The sequence below is a fragment of the Narcine bancroftii genome, chromosome 4, assembly GCF_036971445.1.
Source record: "Narcine bancroftii isolate sNarBan1 chromosome 4, sNarBan1.hap1, whole genome shotgun sequence".
NCBI lineage: Eukaryota > Metazoa > Chordata > Chondrichthyes > Torpediniformes > Narcinidae > Narcine > Narcine bancroftii.
In genome coordinates this window covers 8,472,720-8,485,232 of record NC_091472.1, presented here as the reverse complement: position 1 = coordinate 8,485,232, position 12,513 = coordinate 8,472,720, and the positions used below count along the sequence as shown (strand labels likewise).

At 48.1% G+C, this 12,513-nt stretch overlaps 1 protein-coding gene across 2 annotated transcripts in view; it reads right to left on the bottom strand.

Moving 5' to 3' along the window:
• Window positions 1–1,801: 1,801 nt before the first annotated feature.
• The window catches only part of nmbr (neuromedin B receptor), a 62,967-nt gene continuing 52,255 nt past the window's right edge, over window positions 1,802–12,513 (bottom strand). For both annotated transcript variants that reach the window (XM_069930368.1, XM_069930366.1), the window contains one exon: window positions 1,802–4,131. In XM_069930368.1, coding sequence (XP_069786469.1) covers window positions 3,745–4,131 — 387 coding nt within the window. In that variant the 3' untranslated portion in view covers window positions 1,802–3,744. The remainder of the gene's footprint in view (window positions 4,132–12,513) is intronic.

The following is a 12,513-nucleotide window of genomic DNA, read 5'->3' as shown; positions in this document are numbered from 1 at the left end:
CACAACACCATCCCTCCACCCCCTGCTTGCTGGTGTTCCCTCTCTTTCCTATCCACCTATTAACTTCTGCCTTTGGGACCATACTCCTCCCCTGCCCCCCCCCCCCCCACCATTTTGTTTGGATGCCTACCAACCTTTTTTCCATAACTTAATGAAGGAATCAAGCCAGAAACATTACCTATGTATCTTTGCTATATAAAGCATATTGTTTGACCTGCTAAGTTTCTCCAGTACTGTGTTATTTACTTCAATCACGGTGTCTGCAGACTCATGTTTATTTATAACCCCGGTGTCTCTGGTTTTTCTTCGGTTTCCAAGATCTGCACTTATACGTTCCCACTACTCTGTGCGCTTCACAGAGAAAGACCAAGCTTGAACCAAGGCTTTGCAAGCACAGAGATACACAGCAACAGGGGTGATTTTAAGGGCTGTGCACCCAGCCGGGTGAAAGGGAAGCCACAAACAAGGTTTGCAGAAGTGGCTGGCAGTTCGCCATCCACATCAGTGCAATGATCAGGATCAATGATGAGCTCAGGGAGGTTTTACTCAGCAGACTCGATGGGCCAAATGGCCTGCTTCTGTTCCTTTCTCTTGTGATCTTGTGACTGACTGGCCAGCAGTGTGATCGGAGAAGCCATCTCCTCGATCATTCTCTGTGATGCACCCAATGGTGTGGCACCGAATTCTCTTCGTTGGGCAGTGAACCGATAATTACATCCACTTTAAGGGTAGTGAACCAATCTAATATCAATGCTTCTCCCCAAATTTGCAAGGAGAGCAGGGACTTGTTAGTGGCCCCCTAGTTGCATCAGAGTTTCTGCTGAGCTCTGTAACCATCGCCTGCATCAAGCACCTTCACTTGCTCTTCTCCTTCCTGCTTTTCCTTGGGAGATCCAACCAGGTGGGTCAGAAGGAATAGATGCTGGTTCAGACGATGGCTTTACTGCAGGCCTTCCTCCAATCCACTACAGTGCTGCCTCCGATGGAAGCTTGGACATGTGCTTGCAAAGGTTTCTGAGAAAATGAACTAAGGGCTGCAAGAGTCAGCCAATCTGTGGACCAGGAGTCATGCAAACAACTTGCCAGAGTGAGTCTCAATTTTGGACGGCAACGGAAGCAATTGAAAAGTCACTTCAGGATCCAGGTGGCAACATGACATTTCACTGAACACTCAAGCCTATGGAGTGAATACTCACAGCCCCGACAAGGGCTCAGTCCTCAGCGACACTGCAGCTATGGTTCAGTCACAAACGCATTAAAGCAGAGTTCACTCTCTCCCACAGGTCATCGTTCATCTATGATGGGATCACAGCTGAATTGCACCCCTCATCATTTCCCTGCTCCAATTCTCAAGGAAATGTGCAGTGAATAAAGGGAAATTGTACCGTGTAACTTCAATGTGCGTAACTTAGCACGTTGGCACATCTCAAAGCCTCAGTAGATAAAGCTGCCAAACCGATGCCCACACTTCACCAATCTTTTAGAACTAAATTAGTCCTGTAAGGGTTTATTCTTTGGAATTGAAATGATTTAAGGGACATTTGCAATAAGCTTGCATTGAAGGTTAAATTTAAATTAAATTTTAAATTTCTAAATGTAGACATGCAGCACGGTAAAAGGCCATTTGGCCCACGAGTCCGTGCCACCCAATTCACCTGCTACCCCCTATATGTTTCAACTGGAAACCGGAGCCCCGGGGAAAACCCACACAGCCATGGGGAGAACGTACAAACTCCTTACAGACAGCGCCTGGATTGGAACGCTGGTCCCAATCACTGGTGCTGCAAAGCCATTGCGCTAACCGTTATGCCAACAGTGTACTGAAATTGAGCTAATTAAGACAAATTGATTTTGAAATTAAAAATGCATGCCAACATCTCATTTATGCAGTGGTGGCACAGATCATGAGCTGCGTAGATTCATTCGAAGCATTCGTGAAATAGCTGGAATATTTGGTGGTGAATTTCTGGATGGTGTTTTGTAGATCCAGTGGAGCTTTCCCTGGGGCTCCAGCCACTGTCTGTCCTTCAGCTAGCATCAACAAAAAAAGACAAATCAATCCATTGCCTATTTGTGGGGTCTTCTGGTGCAGAAATTAATGACCACGTGTCCCAGGATTCCACTGTGTCGAGAATTGTGGAGTGCTGGGATGGCAGTTGTATGTGCTATACTCTATGGAATCCAACATTTAAGATATTATCTTTTTCCAGAGGTCAAGAGTTATTGGCAGAAGAAGTGACGCGGCAGGTAGCGTTGTTGCCGCACAGTCCCAGCCACCTCTGGTGCTGTCCATATGGAGTTTGCATGTTCCACCTGGGACCGGGTGGGTTTCCACTGGGTGCTCTTGTATAGTTTCATGTAAGATGGCTGGGTGAGGTTGCAGGTTTCAGAGAAAAGTGGAAACAGGGGAAGGAGAGATGGAAACAGTGGAACCTGATCAGGGTTGCAGGTGGTGGAAAATTCAATGTCCATGATGTTGGGATCTCGGCTGTCCAGGAGTAATGTACTGTTCTTCGAGTTTACGTTTGGCTTCACCCTGGCAATGGATGAGGCCAAGGACAGACATGTCTGTGTGGAAAGTAGAAGGCTCTAACTTTCAGCCACGGACATAGCACAGGGCTCAGTGAAATTATCCTCCAATCGGCATCTCATCTCATCGATGTCTAGCAGGCTGCATCGAGTACATGGAATGGAGGAGACGAGGTTGTCCAAGGTGCTGGTTTAATGAACCCTTTCGCTGTTTTCTTTGTTGGCTGTTGAAATTTTGTCCATGGAAGGGTGTGGAGTTAGACTATCCAGCCAACTATGGACATGGAGGTTTAGATCAGTAGGTTTGCAGGTGATACAAAGGTTGGAGATGTCAAAGATCATGCAGAAGGTGGATGTAGGTTATAGCAGGATATAGACAGGATGCAGAGTTGGGCGCAGAAGTGGCTGATGGAGTTCAATCGGGATTAGAGGGAAGTGATGCACTGTGGAAAGTGAAACTTGAAGGCAGAGTCCATGGTTAATGAAAGAATTCTTAACAGTGTGGAGGATCAGATAGACCTTGGTGTCCGGGTCCATAGATATCTCAAGATGGCCATGCAACTTGATAGGGTGGTTAAGAAGTTGTACGATGTGTTGACCTTAATTAATCAGGGGATCAAGAGCCTTGAGGAAATGTTGCATCTCTATAAATTTCTGATGAGATCGCACTTGGAATATAGCGCCCAGTTCTGGTCACCTCATTACAGGAAGGACGTGGAAGCTTTGGAGGGGGTACAGAGGAGATTCACCAGGATGTTGCCTGGATTGGAGAATGTATCTCATGAAGCAAGATTGATAGAGCTGGGGCTTCTTCTCTCTGGGGTGATTAAGGATGAGAGATATATGAGGGTTTTTTCTCTGAGGTGTGACGAAGATCAGAGGTACATGAGGGGCATAGATGTGGATAGCCAGCATCCCTTTTCCCTAGAACAACAATAGCAAATACCAGAATACATTTGTTTAAAAGGAGGGGAGTTATCAGTAGTTAGATTTTTACACAGAGAGTCGTGGGTGCCTGGATTGCATTGCTATTTATGGGGTCATTGAAAAGACTCTGAGAGGTAGATGGATGTAAGAAAAATAGCAGGTTATGGGTGTGAAGAACAGAAAGGTTGGATTGTTGTGGGGTAGGTTTGGTCAGCATGGTGGGCCAAAAGGCCTGGGCACTGCTGCAATGTTCTCAATGCGATGTGTGCAGGGAGAGATGGTGAAGCCTCAGGCTGTTGACTCCTGCTTGAGAGAGTGACCATTGGAGATGGTATTCCTATTGCTACTTCTGACAGACGTCATGCGCATGGCGGACGTACTCTGGAAGTAGCCGCTGGAAACTGAGCGCCGGTGCTGCCTCTGGCAGCGGAGGTGGCTGTTGAAGTGTCGGCGGAACGTCTCGCTCAGCAGGTACAGGGCGAAAGGGTTGACACAGGAGTTACAGAAGCTTAGCACCCGGCCCAGCACGGTGACCATGAGGTGCCCGAGGGAGGGGTCGATCTGGCCATAGTGGAAGGAACGGTACATGTACAGGACGTGGTTGGGGAACCAGCACAGAGCAAAGAGGCCGACAAATACCAGCACGATCTTAGCCAGGCGCTTCCGGGTTTCCATCTGAAAAGAAAAGGGACATAGCGGTTAGCATAACGCTATTACAGCGTCTGTGACCTGGGTTCAAATTCACCTCTGTCTATAAGGAGTTTGTACGTTCTCCCTGTGTCTACGTGGGTTTTCTCAGGGGGCTCCAGTTTCATCCCATAAACCAAGGTGTAGATTAATTGAGTGTAAATTGGGCAGCATGGACTCGTGGGCCAAAATGGCCTGTCACCGTGCTCCATGCCTAAATCTAATTTAAAAATTTATAAATTTAAAAGAAGAAATGGGCATCGACAGGGCTGAAAGGAGTCAAGGTGTAGGATTAAGGCATGGTTAGTGTAGCGGTTAGTGCGATGCTATTACAGAGCCAGTGACCCGACTTTCAATCCCGTGCTGTCTGTAAGGAGTTGGTACATTCTCCCCGTGTCTGCATGGGTTTCCTTTGGGTGCTCTGGGTTCCTCCCACCCAACAAAAACATGCGGTGGGGGGGGGGGGTGGGGGGCTGTAGGTTAATTGGGGTATTTGAGCTGCCGGAAGGACCGGATAATGTGCTGTGTCTCTAAATGTTTTTAAATCCCAAGTCATTTTATATCAACCTTAAATACGAAGGGGTAGCTTGTGAAATGAGGGGATGTACAACAAGAGCCAGATGAAGTGGGTGAGATACTTTGCATTTGGTGTTCACAAGGAGAAGGACATGGTAGAGAGTGAGATGCGGTAGAAATGTGCTGATATGCCCAAGAATGTTGATCCTAAAACGCCAGGGGTGTTGAGTCAAATTATGAGAGACATAGGAGATGTAGACAGTCATTCTTTCTGCCAAGGTGTAAATGCCAAATAGGAGAGAGAATAGTTTTAAGATGAGAGTGGAAAATTGGAACAAAGTGATTTTTAGTTTACACAGAGGAGTACAGAAAGGTGCTGGAGAAACTCAACAGGCCAGACAGCATCCGTAGGAAGGAAAAGGCAGTCTACATTTTGGGTCTGAGCCCTTGGTCGGGAATTCAACAGGCCTTTTACTTCCTGGGGATGCCGTGAGACCTGCTGAGTTTCTCCTGCATTTTTGTGCACTGCTCTCGACCCCAGTGTCGGCAGATTTCCTCGATTAACTCTTTTGTTCCACACACAGAGTGGTGGGTGCCTGGAACAGGCAACAAGAGACATTCAGTCAGGCACACGAACTGACAGAAGATAGAGGGATACAAGCCATGTCTAGACAGATGGGATTAATTTAACATGGCCTCTTCGCCAACCTTGAAGAAGGACTCAGGGCCGAAATGTCAGTCATATATCTTTACCTCCTATGGATGCTGCAAACTGGGCAGAGTTCCTGCAGCATTTCTGTGTTTCTTTGACTGCAACCATGGCGTCTTTCACTTCATGGTTGACAGAGGCACGGTGGGATGCAGGACCTGTTCCTGTGCTGCAGTGTTCCATGCTCTGCGTTCTCTGTTCATGGCCAGCTTTTCATTTCGATATTATTCAAACTGCACTGAAACTCTCAAGTGGCCCTTGATGAGATTTAAACTCAGGTCTCCAGACAATGAACTCAAAGCTCAGTCATATAACCATGGTAACAACACCCTGCCTCCTTCCAAGCATCATGTCCAACAGCCTAGCCTGAGAAAAGCTCTTGATTTCATATCCAAAGTTGAGTTGGGAACTGAACTATAGAATCTATTTAAGCTCATTAAAGTCTCTTTCAGGATTAATTCCACTGACCTCAATGTTCCTAGCTTCCATTGCCTTAGAGGGGTGGGGGGCAGTGGGGGGTGGATGAAAGGGGAAAGGCACATTGCTCATCAGGGAAAATAGGCTTCTTCAGGTGCATTCTCTGCCAAGAATGCGCCTGCAGAAGCAGTGATGCTCAGGCAGACAGACCAGAGAGCTCATCCACTCGAGCTGAAGAATGGAAAAAAGCATGACAACGCTGACGGGGTTTATTAGTCAACGAGAATTGGAAGAGCAAATTTGTGGAGAGATAGCAGACAGCTGCAGACAACAGAAGGTTGTGGTAATAGGAGACTTCAACTTTCCATATATTGACTGGGACTCCCTATGGGATGCTGGGCTTCATTAATAGGGGGATTGATTGAGTTTAAGAGTAGAGAGGACATGTTACAACTCTACAAATCTCTGGTGAGATCCCACTTAGAGTATTGTGTTCAATTCTGGTCACCTCATTACAGAAAGGATGTGGAAGCTATGGAGAGGGTGCAGAGGAGATTTACCAGGATGTTACCTGGATTGGAAAATAAGTCTTATGAACCAAAGCTGGAACTTTTTCCTTTGGAGTGTAGAAGGATGAGAGGAGACTTAATAGAGGTCTACAAGATTATGAGAGGCATAGATAGGGTGAACAGCCAGCACCTATTTCCCAGGAAACACCAGAAGGACATGTGTGTAGTGCACGTCAAAAGACTTGTTGATCCAAACCAAGGCTTTTATTAACCAAAAGACTGGAGCATATCACATGTAGGTTGACCAGTCCAGAATGATCTGGGCCTGACTAGGATCAACCGCTTAAGACCTGCCAGTAGGTGTGGCTAAGCTCTCAGACAATCACAGCCATCCTATACTACAATATACACATATATACATCAGTGGTAGAATCTGTACTATCCATTCAGCGCTTCTTTGAGAACTGATCCCAGGGTGAATGGATGGTTGTAAAATTAAAAATGGGGGGGCAGAGAGAGACACTGGTGGGAGGTTAGGGGCTGTAATGGTCGGGGGACCTGATTGTCCAGTGTGACCGCCGTGGTGCTGGGATTGGGGACACTGGAGTCGTGTCACTGGTGGGCTTGTTGGGTGCGTTCCCTGTCTCGCTGAATTCCCCAATGGTGTTGTCAACAGACTGGCCTGAGTTGTTGCCCTTCCACTGATGGGGTGGTGCCAATCCCTCTGTTCGAACACGTGACCTAGGGGAGAAGGAGTTGGAGGAGGTAGGGTTGGGAGCAATGCCGGGTCCAATCCAGCTTGTGCTGGGTCCCTTACCGAGACCGCATTCTCTTGTCCGTCCATGTATTCAATGTATGCATAATGCGGGTTCGCATGGAGCAGCATCACTCGGTCAACCAAGGGGTCGTTCTTTGAGTACCAAACATGGCGTCGCAGGAGGAAAGGTCCGGGAACCGTGAGCCACGCTGGCGTGGTTGTTCCCGATTCGGATTTCCTTGAGAAAGAGAATATCCTTTCATGGGGAGTGGCATTGGTCGCGGTGCATAGGAGGGAGTGGGTGGAGTGTAGGACGCTAGTGAGTAAGTCCTGCCGGCGAGCGATGGGGAGGCTTTTGGACCGGAGGACAAATGTGATTGCTTTCCAAATGGTGGCCTTCTCTCTTTCGACCACGTGGGTTATAGCTGGTGGTCCTGCTTGAAGCAATGCCACACTCCAGGAGATACTGCCGCAGCTCAGCGCTCATAAACAAGGATTCCCGGTCACTGTTGATGTAACTGGGGTACCGAAGATGGCAAAGATGCTGTGCAGGGCCTCTATGACTGAGAAGGTAGTCGTGTCTGAGCAGGGCACAGTGAACGGGAAGTGAGAGTACTCATCGATCACCATAAGAATGTAGGTGTTATGGTTGGGTAGGGGCCCCTTGAAGTCCACGCTTTGACGTTCGAATGGCCAAGTGGCTTTGATAACGTGGGTGTTCTCCAGGCGGAAGAAATGGGGCTTGCACTCCGCGCACATCGGGCAGGCTCGGGTCATGGAGCGAATCTCCTCGACCATGTAGGGCAGGTTGCGGGTCTTAACAAAGTGCGCGAACCTAGTGACCCCCGGATGACAAAACTCCTCGTGGAGTCTCTGCAGTCTATCCAGTTGTATGTTGGTGCAAATCCCCTTGGAGAGCGCGTCTGGTGGGTCGTTGAGCTTACAAGGCTGGTACAGTATGTCATAATTAAAGGTGGAGAACTCAATTCTCCACCTGGCGATTTTGTCATTCTTAATCTTACCTCGCTGGGTATTGCTAAACATGCGCATTGGTCGGTCAGCAGTGTAAAGTGCCTGCCAGTGAGGTAGTGTCTCCAACGACGTACTGCTTCGACTATGGCCTGGGCCGCCTCCTCGACAGAGGAATGTTGGCTCTCAGGGCCCTGGAGGGTTTTGGAGAAGAAAGCTACCGGCCAGCCGGCCTGGTTCAAAGTGGCCACCAGGGCAAAATCGGACGCATCGCTCTCTACTTGGAAGGGAATGGACTCGTCGATGGTGTGCAGTGTTGCAGCAGCGATGTCCGATTTCATGCGGTTAAAGGCCGCTCTGACTTCAGTTGACAGGGGGAAGGGGGTGGTCTTGATAAGGGGCCATGTCTTGTAGGCGTAGTGTGGAACCCATTGGGAGTAGTACAAAAAGAAACCCAGGCAGTGTCTGAGTGCCTTTGTGTGTGGGGGGATGGCAAGTCCATGAGGGGACGCATGCGGTCAGGGTCCGACATTACCATCCCATTCTTCCCCACACAACCTAGAATTGTGAGCCGAGTGGTCTGGAAGACGCACTTGTCGAAATTGTAGGTCAAGTTCAGCCGAATCACAGTCTGGAAAAATTTCTCAAGGTTGGAATTATGGTCCTTTGTGTCATGGCCGTAGATGGTGACATTGTCCAGATAAGGGAATGTAGCTGTTAGCCCGTTCTGGTCTACCATCCAGTTCATTTCTGCTGGAAAACCGCGACACCTTTCGTGACCCCAAAAGCTACCTTGAAGAATTGATACAGCCGCCTGTTCGCTTCGAAGGCCGTGAAAAGTTGGTCTTCTCGGCGGATCGGGAGCTGGTGATAAGCTGAATGTAGGTCAATGGTGGAGAAATCATGGTATTGCGCGATGTGATTCACCACATCCGTAATCCGTGGGAGGGGGTATGCATCCAGAAGCGTGAAGCGATTGACTGTCTGGCTGTAGTCAACCACCATCCGCGGTTTCTCCCCATTTTTAACCACCACCACCTGGGCCCTTCAGGGACTTGAGCTGGGTTCGATAATGCCCTCGTCCAGCAGTCTGCGCACCTCGCTTCTGATGAATTTCCTGTCTTTGTAACTATATTGCCAGGTTTTGGTGGCCACTGGTTTCCAGCCAGTGGTGAGGTTTGTGAAGAGTGCTGGAGGAGCGACCCGGAGGGTGGAGAGGCTACAAGTGGAGCGCCGGGTCACAGGGGCAGGTGATGTGGGCTGTCGTTGGCAGGAAGCCTCCAGGGTAGAGTGGTTACAGACAGAGAGTGGGGCGTGGGGCCCCCCATAGTGCACTGAAAAATCCAGTCCTAGCCACACAGGGGCGCACAGTTGGGGAAGGACTAACAGTTTAAAATCGGTAAATGAGATGCCCTGGACTTTCAGGGTCATCACGCAGTACCCCTTTACCCCAGTCGAGTGTGATCTGGACGCCAATTAAATCTTTTGGTCAGTGGGGTGAATGACCAGTCCGCAACGGTGTCCAGGTCAGGATGGATAAAACTCTCGGTAGACCCCGAGTCAAATAAACAGTTAGTATGGTGCCCGTGCACTTTAATCAGTTCCATCGCTTTTGTGAGGGGATGGGACAAGTCCTGGTCCAGGGTCACTAATGCAGCGACCTGTGCTGGGGACAGTGGAGTCTTGCATAATGACTTCACGCACCGTCGGGCCTGAAGAGCACTACGTGTGCGTGGTGACGTCACAGGAGCTGTCGGTGTCGAGGCCTGGGCACCCGTTGCTCCGAGTGGGCGGTCCAAGCAGGCAAATGTCATCACGGCGAGGGTGGAATGTACCTTCTGCGTTGGCACCTGCCCCGTGACGTCAGCCGCGGCCACACGATCGAACCCTCACTTTCATTGGACGAGAGCTCTGATGAAGAGAGGTTTCAATGAGGGGGATGGCGGTTGGGCCTCACATGAGGCACTATGTTTGGTGGTGGCCATTTTAGAGCCACAGACTACAGCAAAGTGACTGTTTTTAAGGGACTTCTGGCATCTGGCTTTCCTTGCAGGACACTGGAACCTGCTGTGCTTGTCTGTCCCACAGAAGTAACACTTCAGGGTCGCATCAGGCAGGGTAGCGGTGGCAGACAGGCCATCAGTGGGCAGTGGGGTAGTAGGGTTAAAGGGGGGCATCCTACTCATTTCATAGCATGGGGTCCAGCCCTGAGAGTAACCATCCATACTTAAGACTGCATCCTCCATCTTCTCTGCATTCTGGGTTGCGTCCTCTAGGTTTTCTCCCCCGTGCTCTAGCAGGCGCTGCCTCAGCTCATTCGATCGGACTCCGGCCACATAAGCATCCCGAATGAGATCGTCAGTGAGCTCAGCAGTAGTTCAGTCTGTGCAGGCACAGGCTCTGCCAGTACCCTTAGTGCTTAGAGGTAAGCTCTACAGGACTCACCAGGCATTTGCCTCCAGGTCACTAGCTTTTACTGGGTGCAGACCCTGTTCACAGATCGTTCATGGAGTCCTTTCAGCACCTTCATGGCTGCAGTGTAGGTGGCTGCATCCTGGATGCTCTCGTAGACCTTCGGGGACACCATAGACATCAATACTAGCAGTCGATGGCCATCCTCCTCCATGGCAGGGTCAGAGAGTTATGGGTAAGCCTCGAAACACCTCACCCAGTGTTTGAAGTCATTCGGGGCAGTAGCTGATTGCGGGTCAATGTTGAAGCGTTCCAGTTGCAGCATACATTCTGTCCCTAGAAAACCTTTTGGTTAATAAAATTGTAGAACACGTCGAAAGAATCAAAGGCTTGTTGATCCAAACCAAGGCTTTTATTAACTAGAAGACTGGAGCGTATCACATGTAGGTCGACCAGTCCAGAATGATCTGGGTCTGGCTAGGAGCAAACCTTTAAGACCTGCCAGTAGGCGTGGCTATGCTCTCAGGCAATCACAACCATCCTACACTACAATATAAACATATATACATCGGTGATAAAATCCGTACTATCACAATGTGTACAAAGTGAACGGAGGGAAATTTAGAAGTAACATCAGGGTTAAGTTATTTTTACACAGAGAGTTGTGGTAACCTGGAATGAATTGCCAAGGATGGTGGTGGAGGCTGAAATGTAAGAGGTGTAAAGACTCCTAGATGGGCATGGATGGAAGGAAAAGCAAGGGTTACGGGGTAGGTTAGTACTTTCTTTGAGGAATATATGGGTGAGAACAACATCAAGGGCTGAAGGACCTATACTGAACTATATGTTCTATATTAGAACTGAGGCTGTCATGTGTCACGGATTATGTTATATTTTATATTGTATATTGATATGTTTTATAGGAGAAGAACTGTGGCAGGTTTTTTTTGTTCAAATCACATATAAATACAAAACTTCAAAACAGATCTCATTTAAAAAGCCAGAGCCCTGCTCAAGCCAGACAGTCCAGGCTCCGGGTGCCTTCGCAAAAACTTTGAAGAATGGCTATAAGGATTTCATAAGTAGGTATTAATTGGACATGTTATAGGGTAATGGATTATTGTTTTGGAAAGCAACAGATTAATGGACTCGGAAGATTAAGTCCAGAACCGCAGTCTGTCCACTGTAGTTGGTGGTTCTAAGAGGAACATGTGGTTTTCTCTGAGTGAGAGAGAAAGAGCGAGAGAGAATTCAGTTGTACAGTTCAGCAGCAGCTGGGACTGGAACAGGACAAGCTGGCAAGCTTGTGGAAATACCCCATTTTGAAGATAGGCTGTGAGTTCTTAGTTCAGCCTGATCAAAGTCCTTGTGATCCGTATAAGAGGAGAGGACTGCCTGCCTAATGCTTCACTTGAAATAAGAGAAACAAAAAGGAATTCTGTGGTGACCTGAAAGAAAGAGGTTATCATCTGGAAAACCCTGATGGGGCAAGTTTCTTCAGCAAAATACTGAAGTGGCTGATCAGAAGGGATCAGTTGTGTGTGTCCAACAAGAAACAAATCTCTCTCTGAAAACCAACAAGAACCTTCCTGAGTGGTAACCATTTACCTTTCAAGCACCAAAGCCTGGTGAAATTCATAAATGTTAAATTCTGTGCACAGTATAAGAATTGTCTCAACCAGTGAACTTGGAGGAGTGAGAAGTGAGATTGGACTGTGAATCAAAGAACTTTTCTGAACTTATACACATATTACAAACACGTGTGCTTAGAATTAGAAGGGGGTTGTTAGGTTAAGTTAATAGTAATAAGTTAAAGTTTGATCCTGTTTTCATAATTAAAAGCAACTTTTGTTTAAGTAACCATTTGTCTTGGTGAATTTCTATTGCTGCTGGGTTTTGGGGTCCTCTGGGCTCATAACAACACTTTCCACTACACATCTGTAGAAATTTGCCAAGGTTTTCGATGTCATACCGAACCTCCACAAACTCCTAAGAAAGTAGAGATACCAACATGCTTTCTTCCTGATGACATTAGTGTGACGGTCCAGTAAAGGTCCACTGAGCTAGTAACTCCCAGCAAT